Genomic DNA, 20455 nt, shown 5'->3' with positions numbered 1-20455 from the left:
GTTCTATAGTATTAATACATGAAAGGATGATGATGATGATGATGATGATGATGATGATGATGATGATGATAAAGCACAATTTGCTTTAAGAAGGATTTTCAATAGGCTACAAAAGTCAATGATAAGAAGTGAGCCATCTCTCTCCCAGGTATTCCTCACCTAAGAGAGAGATATAATGCAGGGTCTCCTCTTCAATGCACATGGGACATCATTTCTTTGGACAGCAAAGCACTTTCCACAATGTGGTCTGTATGCCCAGCAATATACAGAAATTCTCAAAGGTATTGTGAAAGATTTCAAACATACTTTAATTCACTGTTTGTATAACAGTATATGAAATTTTGTATGTTTCTTTCTAATTTAATTATTTATATTATTATACCCTTACTGGGCTTGACTATGAGACCCAAACATAATCATGCGCCTGTGTAACCTGATAAACCACCATGGATGAGACTACATCGATGAGCGACCTGAGCCGCCAACATGGGTTTTGAACCGAGCTGTTCCTAATTTCTGGGTAAGGTCCTGCCTTGCTCAAGCACAATGGGGGTGGTTACATTAAAAAAAAAAAGTCAGCAAGAAAAATATCTCAGATGGAGTCTCATCTAATATGAAAGTAGGATTTTTGATGCAACTATTTACTGGATACTGCCTAGCATTACTACAAAAATGACAAGAATCATGTACTGGAATCACATATATAAATTTATTACTGAATTGCATCATAAGAATTAACAACACTATCAGAGTTTTAAAAAATATCCACACAAATAAAGAAAGTACATGCAAATATAGACTTGCCTGAAGGGTGTTTGATGGTATTATTACACTACACACTTCCTCGGACAGATTACTCTAATTGAAATCTGGCAATAAAATATGACCTTGACTTTGTTTAACATTGTCTTTCTGTCGATTATCATATTCATTACTAGAGTAGAGGTTCCCTCACTCTTTTTAGCACATACAGCCAGGTCCTTACACTACACAAGTAAAACAATATTTACATGAAACACACAATAATGAGCGAACTTCTCCCCATATATCTTGATCGCAGGACCAACAACGATGACAACGGTTCTGTTTGAACTTAAAGAAATAAAATATGACACTGAACAAAACGTATATACAAATGAGCCATTCCTGAAAGAGAAAGATGGACATAACTTCCTCCTGCCCTAGCGAAAGGTTAACACAAGCTTTCGCAGGCCAGCTCTTTCTGACTGAGATACATACCTGGAAATTCCTATCTCCCTATTTCCTGGTATTGCTACACATGGGGGGGTTGTATATATCTTAATTACCATTCATTATCAGGTTACACACCTGCACTATTATGTTGGGGTCTCCTAGTCAAGCCCGGTAAGGGTATAGTATCTTTAATTTTTATTGTTTTATAGTCTTGAACCTATGGTCACCTTATTTGCAGGGCAGGTGCCTATTTCAGATGAATAAAATGTACTGTATGTATGTTGAGGGTATATTAGCCATTCATTTCATACTCATATCTGTTACTATATGTGTTCTAAAGGAAAGGAATGAAGTGAAGCAATGCAAGCATTTTACAATTGCCATTACATGCTTCGCAGATCCCAAAGCCCATAACTGCTATCATGCGGGGATTTCCAATGAGTTCCTGTCGGGCACCTTGTGGCTACAGAACAAAGAGTCTCTGCCCAAGACTGACCAGCCTGTTAAAGATGATGAACAGCAGGCTTACGACAGACTGAGGTGAGTGGCATTCTCCTTAATGTATACTGGCATATGGCAACTTCTTCTGTTACTGTCTCCACGACCGAGAGTTGGCTACTCTCTTGGCAAAGCTGGTTCATCTGTTCTCATTAAGGTCTTAGAATCCAGTTCCGCAGGTTCCTCAGTCACGAATGTCTTATTCGACCTCTTCATTTATAACCATTTAGTTCTTCAGTCTACTCGGACTAATTTTGAAAAAATAAATGTATAAAACACACAAAGAATGTTTATAACCAATGCTTGTCCTGGAACAGTAAAATTCATCATTACTTAACAGTGATAAAACCTGAAGTTCTTTATGCTTCAGAAATGTTCAATTTACATCATAAAAATTTAAATGAACAGTTAGAGATTAAAGAAAGGAAGATCATGAGAAATCTCTTAGGGCCAAGAATTAAAAATGGAATACGTTACCCCAAACCCAACTTGGAAAAATATTTCAAAATATGTAAACTTATTGATACATTTGGAAAGAATGAATAACAACAGGCTTACTTACCGAGTGCACAAATTTTTGCAAATCAGACATACGAGATCAAAATGGTATAAGCAAGTAGAGAAAGACCTCACTGAATTAGGATCACCAAATCTACAGGTTAAGAATATAATCAGGAAAATTATTGTTCACACAAGGGGATTTGAGGAAGAAGAGAAGAAACCAACATGACGTACTTTGTCGGAGGAACAGAAATCACAACAATCTATGAAAATGAACTGTTGGGCAAGGAGGAAAGCTCAACGAATGTTGATTCTATGTGGTCCTAAGTGACCCATTTGTGAAGAAGAAGAAGAAGAAGAAGAAGAAGAAGAAACACAATTTTGCCTGAAAAAGAAACTACTCGATTCCATACAATTGCATTACAATTAAAATAGAATTCTATTTTGATTGTCATTTCTTTTTCAGATGGTTTATAAATTTATTTAGCCAAAAATAGTTTTGGCAGACTGAAGAACATCGTATCTGTTACTATATGTGTTCTAAAGTGTAATGGAAAGGAATGAAGTGAAGCAATGCTGTTCAAAACTGAAAAGAAATGGCTTCAGATATCACAAAAAAAAATGTTTTTAAATTATTTGACCTTGTCAATTTTTCTTTGCAAGATCAGCTTTTAGGAGATGGTATTTTTCATTTCTCATGATATGTCCTAAGTAGGCTGTCTTTATTTTCATGATTATGCTAATTAGCTCTCAGTCCTTCTTCATGTGTTTCAGTAGTTCTGCATTGGAGACACGTTCGGTCCACAAAATCCACAGCATTCTGCAGAAGATCCACATTTTGAAGGCTTTACAGTGTTGTTTTGGAGTGTCCCCCTCTCAGTGCCATAGTGGATTCCTGACTACACATAATATCTGTCAGAGTTGGACTGAGGTTTATGTTGCACGGTTGGCTCCTCGTGTTCACAAAGCTTGCAAAAGCCATTTCTGTTCACACATGGATGTCTGGATCCAGATCTTTAGTGAGCCAGCTTCCTAGGTACTTAAAGTTGCACATCTGTTCAACTTGTCTGCTATAGATGTTCAAGTGGATTTGTGTACCTAGAATTCTACTAATGGCGATAAATTTTGCCTTTTTGGTGTTAACTCTGATTCGAAGTCACTATCTGGTGTCATCTGCATACCCTTAAGTTATTCATTAGCCCGCTGTTAATCTTCTCTTACAGTGCAGTTTGAAAAATCTGTCCAGAATGAAAGTTAAACAATAGTGGGGGTAACACACAATCATGTCTCACTCCCTGTTATATTCAGATTACCTGTGTCTCACTGTATTCAGTCTCTTGGTGTTGATAGAGATTTCTGATGAAATTCAGGTTTTCATTGTCTATCCCTTTAATGTATAAAGGTATGCATCAGATCAAAATGTTTGAAGCAATCAAGAGGGCTAGTATAATGTATCAAGCACATGTAGACATCTTCTGTTTGATCTCAGCAATTTTGCAAAATCATCGGTAGACTGAATAAGGCCTCTCGTGTACCAAAACCCTTACAGAAACCAAATTGTTCCATCTCCCCAAGTCTGTTTCACACTTACATATTCTGTTATGTATTACTTTCCAGAACAGTTTAACACACTGGAGATGGCCACATTTGAATGTGCTACCCTCGAGAAATCACATTGCATATTTTTTAACTTTGGTGTCCTGTTTGAGTTCTTATAACTTGAAAACTACTGGATATATTTCTACCATACTTCATACCTAGAATCCACCTGTCCTTGGGTAGGTTTTAGGGCCAGTATTGTTTCTAAACCCTTAATTGACTGTTGCTTTTTTTTCCCTTCGTGGTTTCCCATTCTCACACCAGGCAAATGCTGGGGATGTACCTTAATTAAGGCCATGGCTGCTTCCTTCTCATTCCTAGCCCTTTCCTATCCTATCATCGCCATAAAACCTATCTGTGTTGGTGCGACGTAAAGCCAATTGTAAAAAAAAAAAAAAAAAAATTCAATGCTAGGGAAAGCGATGATTATAATAATTTTTCGAATATTTAGTAAAATCACACTTTCCTCTTCACAAAAAAGAGTTTTAATTATTTATATAAATAAAATCGTAATGACCATGTGTCTGTACATTGACTATTTTGGTGAAATTTTCATTCATTTCAGGTGTAATAATAATGACCATCTGCATATTTTTTTTAGCTTTGGTGTCTGTCTGAGTTCCTATAACTTAAAAACTACTGGATATATTTCTCTCAAACTTCATATTTAGAATCCATGTGTCCTTGGGTAGGTTTATGGGCCAATATAGTTTCTAAATCCCTGAATTGACTGGGGCTCTATATGAAACCAAAACCTTGATTTTGCACTCCCACAAAATATACACAACCAAACTTAATGGAAATCTACCTGCCTTAGGGCCGGTATTGTAATAGAGGTTTAAACTGTTGGTGCAGTTTAAACTGAGGTTTATCTGTTAGTCATGTTTTATAAAACTTAATCTTAAGTTTAACTAGAGATTAATTTTACTGCCACCGGGCAAGTTGGCTGCGCTGCTGTAAGCTTGCATCCGGGAGATAGTGAGTTTGAATCCCGCTGTCGGCAGCCCTGAAGATGGTTTTCCGTGGTTTCCCATTTTCACACCAGGCAAATGCTGGGGCTGTACCTTAAGGCCATGGCCACTTCCTTCCCATTCCTAGGCCTTTCCTATCACATCGTTGCCATAAGACGGTCGGTACAACATAAAGCAAATAGCAAAAAAAAATGTTACTGCCACTCATCTACCGTTTAAACTGAAGTTTAAGAATATATAACCTTACAACATGGCAGAACGAATGGATCTCGAAAATATTTTTGAGGTGTTTGAAGAAATATTAAGCGATGACGAAGAAGTGATTCAAATTATTGAACGATCACGGGCACTAAGAGTCTTCCAAGCAAGGGGACGTCACTTTCATATATAGAATGATAAATTGTTTTTAAATACGTTTAGGCTTACAAAACATCTGTCATAACCCTATTTCAGCAAATTGATGCTAGAATAAAATGTGCAACGAAAAGGTAAGAATGTAAAAATGAATTTTTGAACTCTTTAAATGTCAAAAGTGTAAATTTTAGAAAATAAAGTGACTTCCTTCTATTTCATAAATCATGCTGTAGAACCCCTTAGTCAGCTACTAATAGCATTGTGGTTTTACGCCTCCCGTTGTATGTTTATTAAAATGGGAGATTTCGGAGGAATTCATAAGACCACTGTTTCACGGACTATATAAATATTTCTGTACTAATTGCACAAGCAATTCTATTTCCTTACAAGTAAAATGAGGACAACATTTATTGCTTTTATCTGCCATTTTACCTACAAGAAGTAAACAAAACTTTATCGAGTCATCTTTTCTTGCAAGTCACTGCTACCAAGATCGTATATTTCCTTCTTCACCTCAGTTTAACTTAGGCCAGCCATTATAAGACTCAACATCAGTTTAAACACAAGTTACAGTTTAACTCAATCTGCAGTTTAAACCCTCATTATAATACCGGCCTTTAATGGAAATCAATTTCTAAAACTTTTTTCTCATGTGCATCATTTCAATATGAGAATTAATGAGGGAGATATCATTAACCGACAGTTTTCCACTCTAAGTTTGAGCGGACTTAGCCTAAAAGCAGCTGCGTGTAAAGAATATTTCTTATAACTGCAAAACTGCTGGAAATATTTTAACCACCAAACTTCATATTTATTATCCCTCTGTTGTATGTGGAGCAGATTCCTTATCTATATAAATAAAATCATAACGACAGTGTGTCTGTACACTGACTATTTTGGCAAAATTTTCATTCAGTTATCCGTTTCAGTTATGCTAATGACCATCTGCATATTTTTTTAAACTTTGGTCTCTTGTTTATCTGAGTTCTTATAACTTGAAAACTACTGGATATATTTCTACCAAACTTCATACTTAGAATCCACCTGTGCTTGGGTAGGTTTTAGGGTCAATAGTGTTTCTAAACCCTTAATTGACTGAGGGTTTATATGAAACTGAAACTGTGATTTTGCACTCCTACAAAATATACACAACCAAACTTAATGGAAATCTATCTGCCTTAATGAAAATCAGTTTCTAAAACTTTTTCTCATGTGCATCATTTCAATATGAGGATTACTAAGAGAGATATCATTAACAGAACGCTTTTCAGTCTAACTTCCAGCAGACCTTTTATAAAGCTTTTTTGTTGCCTTGTCTGTTGGTCCGTTTGTTCAGTTCTTATAACTGGGAAACTACTCTCTATATTTCTACCAAACTTTATTTCTGTCCTTGGGTAGGTATTAGGGTCAAAATTATTTTTAAATCGTGGATTGGTTTGGGGAGTGTATAGGAAGTTAAAACAGGGATTTTTCCCTTCCACAAAATATACATGACCAGCCTTAATGGAAAACTACCAGCCTTAATGGAAATCAATTTCTAAAAAGTTTTTTTCTCATGTACAGATTTTTGATAGGAGGATAACAAGGAAGTTATCATTAATGGACTGTTTTACAGGCTGTCATGTCATTTCAATTTGGGTTAAATGGTTTAAGTAAAGAGCCATTTTACTCTTTTCTATAGAACAGATAAGGGAGGTTATCATCGATTGGTTACATGAGTCTTCAGCCACAGTGCCACTCCCGGTTTCAGATGAACATCAGTATGTAACCGAGAAATAGGGAGAATTATGCACAACTTCAGACCAGTTCTGTTTTGTTTTCTTGTTTTTACAAATCACACCGACACACACAGATAGGTCTCCCAAGCCACCTCCACTCTGCCCAGCCCGCATGTGCCTGCCCCCCACCTTCCTCCCCTCCCATATATCTCCTTCCGCCACCAGTCGCACACTACCAGCTAAGCTGCACACACCGCCATGCAAGGTGAGTGTCCATTCGCTTTGTTGTCATCTATTCTTCTTTCCATGTACTTTGCATTTTTTTACTGGCTTTTCTCAATTTTTATAGGTCCCATTTGTTCCACTATGAACTGAGAGTTCCACCCATTGATATCACCACGCGCAGTGTTTACTTACAACTCCAGACGAATTCTAGTACTTCATATTCAGTCTGCACAGTTCCAACAATCAACCCTGCAACCATATCAACTTAGCTTAGTTACCTAATACACCAAGTATTTCTGTTTAAGCTGATACAGTGTATAATGAACTCCCCACAGATTCTTCTATATCGTGTATACTTGTATACTTTTATTATAAGTGTCACGTTATATTGTGTTCAGTCTTAGTACCATAGCACTTGGTCCACAACCATAATGTATTACCAGGACCTACTGAATTCTGTCTGAAACACCATGTGTCAACAGTTTTACTCAGGTTGATCTACAACATAGAGTATCTCATTTGTACTTTTATACCCAGACTTTTTAATGTGTTTGGTGTACTTGTATTATATATTGCTCACCTTTGTCACTCTTAATATTTCACTTTCATTTGCAAAATTTTGAGCACCATAGCACTTCGCCTAATTCAGCCACACATCATAGTGTTCATTATATATATTCATAATGTTCTTACTGCTTAGAAACATGTTTTAGGATTTCGTCAGATATTGTGTATTGTTTAAATATGGCTGATGATGACCCCGAGTAGGGTTGAAACTAGTCCATGTAATGTAAATACACGCATTGTAAATATAACTATATATTGAATAGGTGGAAAACTTCTCTGTTTATAATTTATATGTACTCGATAACCGCAGTCGCTAAGTGCAGCTAGCATCCAGTATTCGAAAGGTAGTGGGTTCGAACCCCACTGTCGGCAGCCCTGAAGATCGTTTTCCTTGGTTTCCCATTTTCACACCAGGCAGCTTCTGGGGCTGTACCTTAATTAAGGCCATGACCGTTTCCTTCCCACTCCTAGACCTTTCCTGTCCCATCGCTGCCATAAGACCTATTTGTGTCGGTGTGATGTAAAGCAACTTGTCTAAAAAAAAAAAAAAAAAAAAAAAAAAACAGAACTCTTCACTTAATGAGGATCAGTACCTCCATAACCAAGGATCTTTTTGTGTGATAGTGAGTTCGTCCAGGTTTTCCTCTCCATACCAGACTATATCTCCAAAGAAGTGGAGAATCCACTGTCTGCATATGGTCGACACTTTGCTTCTGACATTAAGCTCTTGTAGAATTTGATTGATAAACTTTACGTAAAGCAAATTCTAAAGAACAAAGTACTGCCAGTGAACAGGTTACAGATGTCTTCGGGATGCATGGGCCATGCAGCCTACACTCACAGCTGGATGGTAACATAAGTCCGTGCTTTACCAAAACTTCAGTACAGTAAAATGGATACACTTTGCATCAAAAGTGAGAATTGATTTACCTCCATCTGCTTGGTAGAAAGCTAACTGCAGGTAAATAGTTTTGGCCTAGCCCTGTGAAAGGAACTTCAAAGCATGCACTGAAAAGCTTTCATAGATATTCCTGCCATTTTGGTTACTTTGTTTCCTTGCGTTCATTTTTATTACCATAAGCTATTCAAAAAGTAATTAGAAAAATCCATCAAAGTGATAATCTGTTCTATGTATGGAAATATGTTATTAGAAGAACAGACTCCTGCATAGAGATTAGGTAAATGGGGAATTTTTTGAATTCCTGAACTTGAAAGGAAATTGTAAAATTAAGGCCACTTAATGCAACTTCGTACACAGTGTTTGCTGTTGTAAATTGTTTTTTTTATTAGATTGTTGTAAGATTTGGATTATAATAAGTGTTTAATTCCATTAAAATTTATATTTTTTCTTTCTATTTTTCTTTTTATTTATTTCAGTCTTTCATTAACATGTATTTCTTACGTGAAACTGTATACAGTAGAAGTCCGCTATAGAGAGTGTGGCATATAACGAGAACTCCATTATAACGATAGCTTTTGTCCGTCCCTTCGAAATTCCTGTATTAAACTGTGTATTATCCTTAGGTTACAGCGAGAACCCTATCACTGACGCATCCGCTATTGCGAGCGATTATGTGCGCTCGATTTTTTCCGTTGCCGATATTTATGCACCCAGTCATTATATTGCATGCGATCGATCATCTTCGGTACTGTATCGTTTTCTCGCTATGCCCACTAGCGAGCTCTTTTGTCAACATTCTAAGGCAATGTCGGAGTCGATTAGTAATAGCCGTCGACTGCTCTTCTGCGAGGAAAATGAAAGAGGATAACACATTTTCGTAATAAATACGTAAATAACGTGGCCGATAGCAGTAGTTAACTCGTTAAAAATAAAGGCAGAAACAAATGATCTCTTAATTTTAATGGTATACCGTATACTGAAATTAAGTAAGAAAGTGATACACCGCAAGATGTGGCAGGGTACATTACTGATTTCAGAGGATAGTTTATATTTTCTCGCGACTAGTTAAATTTTGGAAAGCTATTCCCATGTAAATTTTTAGCGAGGAGGTTATAATTTCTCTACATGCGTTTCAAATAGGTTTTCATGATGCATATACGTTTATATTAGGTGATGCCGTTTGAAAAAGAAAACTGAAATGTTTGCCACAGAAGCCTCTGGAATGATACCGTATTTCTCCGAATCCAAGACTACTTTTCTCTCAGAATCTCATGTGAAAAATCATGGGTCGTTTTGCATTCGCGGCCCGATAGTAATTAACACCACTGGCAACTACCACAGTAACCACGCTGTTTCTTTTCACACCGGCACCACTCACAAAACTTTTGACAATAAACAACCACCTCTTTATCACAGGCCTACATCGCTAGCCGCGGCGACCGGTCATACAGAGCCTTCACGGTTACTAGACTAGATGGTAGGGGTCACGCGCAGGCTGGCGTGGCTGATGACGTCATCCGTTCTCCTCTGGTGGGCTTGCACTGGACGCGACCCATTGTATTTGTCCGTTTCTGTTAATGATTTGCTTGTTTTTATTTAACCAATTGCTTAATATTTTTCAATTTTGTCAGATGTAATTGCCGGTTGTTATGTGTAGATAATTATATTGTAATTTATTTGAGTATTTTTCAGAAGATTACAAGTAATATAATGACACTGTGGTTAACAAACTATTCCAGTAGCTTTCTCAGTATTAAATTATATTTCGCCTCGCAAATAAAGTATTTACGGTTCGGTTTTCGTATTTTCTATCCATCCAGTGATTTTAGAACGATTTTATACATATTTATTTCTAAAACTCTTTACTAAAATTAAAGAAACATGACCAATCGCATGGGATGCTCTACAGGACTGACTCGCTAAATTATTACTACTCAGTGATAGTCAGTCCTTAAAGCACGTCTAATTGGAAGGTTTAACAACTCGCCCTTCAAGTTCCTTCTGTAGTCCAAGTTGCCGAAGTGTACAGAGCACACATGAGCATTCTCAATAGTAAAGGAATCAGCCCATGTACAGGCATTAATCCACTTTAATGTCACTGTTCTTTGGAAAACGATAAAATTTAATGTCTAAATCTTTCTGGTGTCTATCCTGGTTAGAGCAACCAGAGACAGCACAACACACCATGGCACAGCACAGCACAGAAAAATTAAACTCTTACACTGTTGACAAGGTAAACACCATCACTAGACTAAAGGCGCTCTGCTTCGTTTTGCGAACAAGGGGACCTTGTGACGTCAGGAGGTGTGGCTTGCTACTGCGCACCCAACTGATGACCCCTACCGTCTAGTCTAGTAACCGTGAGTGCCTGTGTGTAACGTAACTCGATCTCGGGAAATAATGAAGAGAGATGACATTCCATTATCCTCTACAAAAACGTTTCTCATATCTGCAGAATGGCATCAAAACATGCGAGTCTTCGAATTCTTGGAAAGGCCACGGCTACTCAGTAGCAGAATTATAATGCGTCTGCTGTACCTGACGCTTAGTAAAATTAAGTTTTATAGACGGCAGGAATATTTTCGTGATGGATCGTCGTATTGTAAAGATACGTGGAACAGGTATTGCCGGAAAATTTTCAATGGCTTCTCGTCGATGTTATGATGCCAATTTTAAGTTAATGGCTATTAAACACTCGGAAATGTATAATAATTGTGCAGCCGCAAGAAAATACGGCATAGGCCTAACTAAAGCCAGTATTCAGCATTACCGTGAAGACAAAGATAGCTTAAAAATGCGTACTGTACAAAAAATGCATTCAGTGGCCCGCAACAAGGACACTTTAAAGAAGTCGAAGATGAAATTATGAGGTACGTGCACAAAAATGCATGGGCGGAATTGTCATACCGCGGCGCAAAAAACCTTGTTCGTTGACTTTCAAAGTCTACGATTAAGACCTATACATCGCTAGCCGCTGAAGTAGGCCAAATCTGGCAAGCAAGACGTGCGTGTACCGGCAGCCAGTTATATCTGACGCTGAGTGAAAGTAACAGTTTTATAGTAAGCAAGAATATACATACATACAGACAGATGGATCATCATATTGTAGAGACGTGTGGAATGTGTATTGCCAGCAAATTTTTAACAAGTTCCCTTCGATATTATGATGCCAGTTTTAAGTTGATGGTTATTAAACCCACTGAAATAAAACATAATTGTACAGCCGCAAAAAATTACGGCATAACTAAAGCCAACGTTCGGTGTCTACAATCTAAAAATGCATACTGTATAAGGAAAACGTTCATATGATTTTACAAAGCACTTTTTAAGCCTGATAACTATTTGAAGGGAAAAGTAGGGGTCGTCTTGGATTTGGAGAAATACGGTAATATATATTTTTTCAGAATGAAATTAAACACTCACGTAGTATCGGATTTCGAAAAACGACAGACAAGTAAGCCGCATTGTGGATATTATCCGCGAAAACTGAAATTTTGAACAAACTGATTGCCATTTCATACTGAATTTAATGTGTATGAGGGTTTTCCCGACTTTTACAAAAAGTGATATAACGACAATCCGCTATAGCGAGTAAATTTTACGCCGTTATGAATTCTCACTACAACGGACTTCTACTGTATTATTATCCATAATGTGACGCTCTTTATTTCTTGCCACACAATTACCCATTCCATACTGGAGCCTTGCATCTGCTCACATTATTTTTTGAAATATATGTAAATATAAACAACGATAAGCAGACCCGGCCAACAGCTGGAAACTGATGATGATGATGATGATGATGATGATGATAAGCAACGATGCAATGTTACCAGTTCGTGTGGGTTATTTTGAATCTGTATTTAGAATTGTTAGGTCATTAAATTATACACACGTGCATTTCTAGCAACCCACACACCACCTTTAAAGAGTTTTATGTATTTTCCAGTGTTGTAACATCTCTGAAACAGTGTTTTTTCTTACAAATTATAAGAAAAATTATGCAAAGTATACCCATTTTATGGTACTAGAGTCACTAGCTAATAATAGAGTACTAAAAAAATTGGAAAGAAATAGATCTTTAAATTTCTTTGAAATCGTGTGATGCTAGCAAACGTAGGTAAAGTAACACAGAATTCATGGGTAGTTCCTTCTCAACCTAGCAGCTTGCTTGCTATCTGCTAGAGGAGGGATGGGCTAGTTCAGAAAATAAACAACATAAGCTTGGTCCAAGTGGTGTTGATGTTGTGTCTATTATGCTTGCCCCTCACATTTTTTTAAATAACTTAAAAGATACAGTGACAATCTTTATTTTTTCTCTTAAAGACACTCTGTAAATCTACAGACCAAGAAAGTTCATCAGAGTGCTTTATCAAGTCAGTCCATTCAGTTCTCTGATGAAAAGTAGCCTTGTATTTTAAGTGTACTTTATAAGAAAATGTAGGTTTTTGGTATAAATCTGCCCAGCCTTATAGAATTACAACGCAATACTTGTTTTGTATTATTTTTAGCAATGCTTACAAACAACATGAAGCAAGCCTCCTCAAGCAACTGCTGAATAGGGAAGGACTTTCACAGTCTTGGGCAGATGTTCTGCAACCTCTGGTCCATCGTGTTGTGGAGACAGTTCAGCCTGATGTCAAAAACAATGACGACATGGATGTAAGAAGGTTGGTACTTTCTACTCTGAGGATGATGCCATTGTACCTCAAGCATATATGCAGGGTGCATTATACCCCAGATTTTATATTTCTATAAAATTAAAGATTTTTTATTAATTGGTCCTTTTAGAATGCTTTATGTAAAAGTAACTTCTTGTTGGCCACGATAAAGTAGTCATCATCATCATCGTTCCCCTTTCCCATCTGACATTGGTTGGAGAAAAATGTTGTTCCTCTCCACTTCGTCCTGTTTCTCCACCATTCCTCATCCAACACTCTGTTCCAGTCCAGGTTTCGTTGTCCGTTACTGTTCTTCAGAGTCCCTCCTTTGTAATCTTGGTCTTCCTCATCGTTTCCACTTTCTCATCTGTCTTTCTTGTGCTTGTCTTGACAGTCTTTCTTCTTTCATCTGCTTGACATGTCCAAACCATCTCAGTCTGTTCTGTTCCAATTTGTCATTTAGGTTTTGCACATTACAACGTTTTTGTATGCTCTCCAGGTAAATGTTGGGATGGCTCCCAACATGTAATGATATGTTTCTATATCATCCTATGATTCTGTGCCATCCTCTAGGTATGTTCAGTTCAAGAAGGTACCTGGAGGCAGTCGTTCAGAGAGCTGTATCATCAACGGTATAGTTTGCACCAAGAACATAGCTCATCGCGCCATGGCCACATGCCTCAGCAACCCTCGCATCTTGCTGTTGGGATGTGCCATTGTGTATCAGCGCATTGAAGGCAGACTCCTCTCTCTTGAGCCAGTCATGATGCAGGTGAGTGAAGTACTGCTTGAGAGAAGTACTGACTTTTATCGATTATTGTTTTTACTTGCACTAACCCTTATCAGTCAAGGAACTTTTCCTGGTTGCATGTGTAATTTTCTCAAAAGGTATGGGTGTATTACTATCTATTCTTAAGGCTAAAAAATTGAACAGCATTGTGTCGGGGTCATAGCCACAAGTTTTGATGTAGAATGTATACTACATGATAGGTATTCATATTCATTATAAAAAAATAAAAGCCACTGTGAACAGTGCTCTGATGGCTTGATACATTGAAGACTGACTCCTGTCTGTATTGTCAAAATAAAGTAATCAGTTTGAGTTTGAAAGCTTATTTTTAAAATTTACACAACCTCGAGGAAGAATTGATCAGACTAGGGTGATTGGTATTCACATCCTTGAGTTCCAAATCATTTTCAACCACCGGGTCAGTACATCTGGTCTGCTGGCACTCCAGTAACATGGAATGTGCTTGGCTGCCGTAAATTTGAGACTCTCCCAATAAGCCTTTTACCAAGCTCGATAGCTGCAGCCGCTTAAGTGCGGCCAGTATCCAGTGTTCGGGAGATAGTTGGTTCGAAGCCCACTGTCGGCAGCCCTGAAGATGGTTCTCTGTGGTTTCCCATTTTCACACCAGGCAAATGCTAGGGCTGGATCTTAATTAAGGCCTTGGACGCTTCCTTCCCTCTCCTAGCCCTTTTCTATCCCATCATCACCATAAGACCAATCTGTGTCAATGCGACGTAAAGCAGCTTGCAAAAAAAAAATAAAAAATAATAATAATAATAATAAGCCTTTTGATGCTCGACATTGGAGGTTTTGAATTTCTTGGAATTTGCCAAACTGCTCTTTCACCTTGACTGTGCTTTTCATAATTTTGAACCCATTTATTGTCTATATGTCATGACATTTTGCAAAAGAAAGCAATTTTTTACACTAGACCATAATTTTCTCAACACATTAGAGGGATTTTTTCCCTATATACTAGTAGAAATCGTCTAAACAAATTAAACACCCCACACAACGTGCTACCATTCTGGAGTCCAGACTACTATAATTATTATGATTTATTTTCTTTCTTGCTAGTGGCTTTATGTCGAACCAACACAGATAGGTCTTATGGCGATGATGGGATAGGAAAGGGCTAGGAGTTGGAAGGAAGCGGCCATGGCCTTAATTAAGGTACAGCCCCAGCATTTGCCTGGTGTGAAAATGGGAAACCACGGAAAACCATCTTCAGGGCTGCCAACAGTGGAATTCAAACCCACTATCTCCCGGATGCAAGCTCACAGCCGCGCGCCTCTAACTGCACGACCAACTCACGCGGTACACTAATTATTAGCAGTGGGGGCTGTGATTTTAGCACCTCAAGATGGCAGCCCTATTGAGTCATCCTAGGACCTTGTAGCAACATCAGACTCTTGTTGACAGATACTGTATTTACTTGCTTATAACAACACCCCGCTCTTCTTTTCTTTCCTGATTTTCAAATTCATTAAGAGTGGTGTGTATAATAGTTGAAAATTTAACATATTGTAGGTCAGGTTGCGTATTTGAATCTATACTTCATTTATGCAAATTATGATATTAGCCTATTTAAACAGTTTTGTATCAGCCCCCTCTTGCATTACCACAGTCAACTGGTCATATGAATAAGCACATGCCACAGTTGCAGAGCACCGCATGGAGTTCAAGGCTGTGTAGCATTGTAAATATCATGCGACAACTACCTGAAATTTGAAATATTTTGATCTAATACCAACTTTTAATGTCCACATTTTTGTATTTTTCTTTCTTCACACTGCAGAAAGAATTAGATGTTTTCATTTCCAACAATTTGTCCCTCTGGTTACATCAATAACTACTTGCTGTTCTTGCTCCATTTTCTGCAGCATATTCTGATACAGTCAACTTGAAGGATGCTGTAAAACTTGTTCTCTTGCTCGTTTTCCCTCCTGCTTCCTCAACACGCACTTTACTTGGCCATGCAGGCTGCTGAGCTGGGAAGCTGGAAATGGATGCATTAATTCGCTCTTCACTCTATGAAATTTGGAGAATATGTTGTTAAACCCACATCTTAAAGTTCTCAGTTTTCCTCTTATCTGCCTGTTTGATTGTCCAGGATCTCAGCTGCATAGGTGGCAATGGGCAATATGAGAGAGTGAGCTAGTTGTAGTTTTGACTTTTTTGTAACAGTGCAGTCCTTCCACATCCTACTCAGCTTTGTAGTGCCTGCCATGGCCAGTCTTCACTTGATTTCATTGGAACACCCTCCTGTATGGAGCCCAGGTAGACAAATTTCTGGAAAACCTCGAAACCAGCTATCTCCCTCACATTTGGTTGGTTGCCTTTCTGTCTGTCAACAATCATTACTTTCATCTGGTAATCTCTCAAGTGGTAATGACGGAATAAATCGTCATAGCCGCATGGCTTCCTAAGTGGCCATGACAGAATATTTCATCATCACATTGTAAATGTCTTTTGGCGATAGGTATGATGACTTATTCCGTCGTATGATCCGAGATCGCTTTCCTTTATGCGTGTATGTTAGTTTCAAACTTTGTGTACAGCAGCAGCAATCTCCTAAAACCACATGACCGGACGGAATGCTTTCGTTCCGCGCACAGCTGGCGGCCAGCCAATACTCACTGCCAGGCTGCTGAGAGGGGTAGATAGTGCATTATGGCAGGTGCAAGCAGAGCTCGGAAACATCTGCGAGAAGAACAACTGTTTGATTTATTACATTGTGACAATTTGGAGAGTAATGTGTCATCTGATAGTGAGACTAATGTTCAAATGTCAGCAGATAGCGAGTGCAATGGTGAAAGCGACTCAAGTGAATGTGACGGTAGCATTAGCGGTGATATTTTGCTCGATATATGGATAAAGATAGGATCTGAACGGCCGAGATTTACATTTACAGCACAACCTGGACTGAATGTACAAATTGACGTAAATAATCCGCTAGAATATTTTCAGTTGTTTATCATGCCTGAATTAGTGGAACTAATAATTAGGGAAACCAACCGGTATGCTCACCAGTTCTTAGAAAGCGCACCAACCTTGAAACTATATTCAAGAGTGAATCAGTGGACTGACACAAATAAAGATGAAATTATGACTTTACTTGCATTCTTCCTCTTGCAAGGCATTCATCACCTACCTAACAACAAGGTCTACTTTTCTCGTAGACAGATATTAGAGACCCCAATATTTTTGGAGCTGTTCTCTGAAAGATGATTTCATCTCCTTCTTAAATTCTTACACTTTGTCGATAACGAAGCATACGATGAAGCCACATGTGGTCCGAAGGGACTCTACAAATTGAAACCTATTCTGGAGCACTTGAATAGCAGATTCCGAAGTGCGTACACACCCGAAAGCGATGCATCCGAAGATGAGTCTCTTATGTTGTGGGAGGGACGTTCTCGTGGAAAGTTTTCATACCGTCTAAGCGCTCAAGATTCGGTATCAAATCATTTGAACTATATGAATCTCAGTCTGGTTACGTGTGGAATTTCTTGGTGTATATAGGAAAAGACACCCAGTTTGACGAGTCTCTGGAAAATGAACCATATGGTTCAAAAGTTGTTTTTCAACTCATGGCACCGCTTCTAAACAAAGGGTATCGCGTAACAATGGATAACCGGTTCTCGAGCCCAGATTTGTACAGCAAGCTGTGTGATAAGGAGACAGATGCAAAATCGACAGGGCGTTCCGTCGGAAATTTAAAAACAGCACATTCAGGAAGGAAGAAAAAAGTGGTAATTTATAACAGGAAACTCATGATAATGAAGTGGAAGGATAAAAAGGATGTGTGCCTCATAAGCACTACGCATGATGATACCATGGTGTCGTGTAGGGAGAGAGGGAAAGAAAGAAAGAATGAAACCAAAGTTAGCTATTGACTACAACTGTCAGATGGGCGTAGTTGACGTGAGTGATGTGTATCTCGTGAGCTATCGAAGTACTCGTAAAAACCTGAAATAGTACTACCAGAAGCACTTCTGCCATATGCTGGACATATGCTGCCTAAATGCCTACTTGTTTTACAAGAAGTCAGGAGATCAGGATACCCAATTAGAATTCCAGATGAAACTTATTGAGAACATCATATTGAAGTACAATAAGCATGAAAGACCGCAGCCAAGCAGACCTTCTAAGACGCCTCCCCAAACAAGAATCAATGCCCCTCACTATCCCTCATACATTGTTGCAACAGCACGCAAAGAAAACCCTACTCGGCAGTGTGTAGTGTGTTACCGAATGGGACAGAAATGAGAATCTAGGTATTAGTGTGAAGATTGCAAAGTAGGCCTGTGCGCCGCACCTTGCTTCCAGCGCTACCACACAGTTGTGGACTTCTGAGGACTACTTTTATGGAAGTGGAAGCATTGCTTCAAGATTGATGAATACTAATGAAGTATTGTAAAGTAGAGAATAAGTATTGTGATCGTAACACCTAAGACGATTTATTTTATCCTGTTAGTAAATATGTTATTTGAAGAGGAATTAGTAATGTAATATCCTGACTGAACTTTACTACGGAGGCTTCCTTGGAACTGTAATCATTTTTGGTAAGTTATTAATAAGTGTGTATTCTTATAAAATCTGATAAAATACTTGACTACACAAGAGTATGTTATTGTAGATTTCCTGTTGCTTTCCTCACTGAGCCAGATTCTCTTTCCTTTCCCTTGACACTGTAATCATGTTAACAGTTCGAAACTGAGACTGTTTTTAAACCTGATGAAAATACCTGACCAATTAAAAGTATGTCACTGTAAGTTCCCGTTGCTTTCCTCAGTGAGCCAGACGCCTTGCCTTCCGTACTATGATCATTTTTGACAGCTTGATACATATTATGTACTTTTCAACCTAATAAAAATACTATACTACACAAGAGTATCGCACTATATGGTACTTCCCAGTACCTTATGGAAAATGAGCCACTGTGTTAGTAGCTCCTTGTAAGAAATGTACCGCTTGACAGGTTAATTTCCAGTTTATATTCCATACTAAACATCAGCATCTCCATGAAGACTCATAGTTCCTGCACACTAGCCGTCAGGATCAGCGTGTCTTCAGCATACGTAATCTTCCTACCCCTGATAGAAATACCTCCTTCCCAACCCCCCAACACTTCTCTCATGATGTGCTCTGTGGGGATATTGAATACGATGGGTGAGAGAATGCAACCCTGTCTTGTACCACCTTCTATCTTGAAGTTTCTGGATATTGCTTGGTTAACCCGAACAGCTGCCATGTTGCCCATACTTGAAGATAAAGTGGACTGTTAACACTGTGTCTCACCAGAAATTAATCTTGGCTTGGAAAAAACTTTTAAAAGAGCCCATGATGGTAATAAATGAAATCAGGAAATGTGGAAACAATCATATTAGAAACTGAAATCTTTAAAAAAGTAGATGAATGTTACTACTTGGATAGTTCCTGTAGAAGAAAAATTTTTTTCACTTTTTCTGCACAAGATGATGATGACCTAACTTTAAAGGGTAACTATGACCTTCCAGGTCTTCATATTATTTCTGTACTTTTATGTAATGTTTTGGTTTGTTTCATGTACTGTAATTGATTGAAAGTGCTCTGCAATTTCCTTTATTCTGCAATATGGAAGTCGGAATAAACTAGATTTGTTAATATTTGTTTGTTACTTATATTGAGCCATTGGGTTACTTTTCTCCTTTTATGTTTGCCCTGTGTTTCTGGTCTTTTACCACCAGTATTAATCATTATTTCGAGCCCCCGTGGCTCGGGTAGTAGCTCACATGCCTCTCACCATTGGGTTCTGTGGTTCAAATCCCAGTCACTCCATGCAAGATTTGTGCTGGACAAAGCGGAGGACAGGTTTTTCAGTAGTTTTCCCTGTCAGTTTTCATTTCAGCATGCACTCCAATGTCATTTGATTTCGTCTGTCATTCATCAGCCTCTGTAGCTTAATGGTTAGTGTTATTAACTGCCGTCCTCGAGGGCCGGGTTCGATTCCCAGTACTGCCAAAAATTTGACTGGCAGGAGGACTGGTGTGTGGTTGAATTGGTACATGCAGCTCACCTCCATTGGGGGTGTGCCTGAAAAGAGCTGCACCACCTCGGGATGAGGACACAAGTTCGCTTTTGTCCGGCTCCATGGCTAAATGGTTAACGAGCTGGCATGTAGTCCAACGGGTCCCGGGTTCGATACTCGGCCGGGTTGGGGATTTTAACTTTGATTAGAATTAACCGGTGGTTTGGGGTCTGGATGTGTGTGCTGTCTTCAGCATTAGAATTCATCTTAGGTAGGGCCCTATTCTCACAGATGCGCAGGTCGCCTGTACGAGGTCAACTGGGAAGACCTGCATCAGCCCTCTCCAGAGGCCACATGCCATTATTATTATCTGTCGGTTGTTAATCATTGCCCCAGAGGAGTGCAACAGGCTTCGTCAGCCAGCACAGTTCCTATCCTCGCTGCTAGATAGGGCTTAATTCAC

At 38.5% G+C, this 20455-nt stretch overlaps 1 protein-coding gene across 1 annotated transcript in view; it reads left to right on the top strand.

Moving 5' to 3' along the window:
• Nucleotides 1-20455, top strand: part of fab1 (fab1 kinase) — a 296509-nt gene that overhangs the window by 89520 nt on the left and 186534 nt on the right. Inside the window, exons 10-12 of the mRNA XM_067159454.2 lie at nucleotides 1602-1734; nucleotides 13040-13198; nucleotides 13763-13961. Of these exons, the coding sequence (XP_067015555.2) occupies nucleotides 1602-1734; nucleotides 13040-13198; nucleotides 13763-13961 (491 nt within the window). The remainder of the gene's footprint in view (nucleotides 1-1601; nucleotides 1735-13039; nucleotides 13199-13762; nucleotides 13962-20455) is intronic.

The sequence above is a fragment of the Anabrus simplex genome, chromosome 1 (assembly GCF_040414725.1).
Source record: "Anabrus simplex isolate iqAnaSimp1 chromosome 1, ASM4041472v1, whole genome shotgun sequence".
Lineage (NCBI taxonomy): Eukaryota > Metazoa > Arthropoda > Insecta > Orthoptera > Tettigoniidae > Anabrus > Anabrus simplex.
The sequence above is the reverse complement of the archived record's forward strand: the minus strand, read 5'-3'. Positions and strand labels throughout refer to the sequence as shown.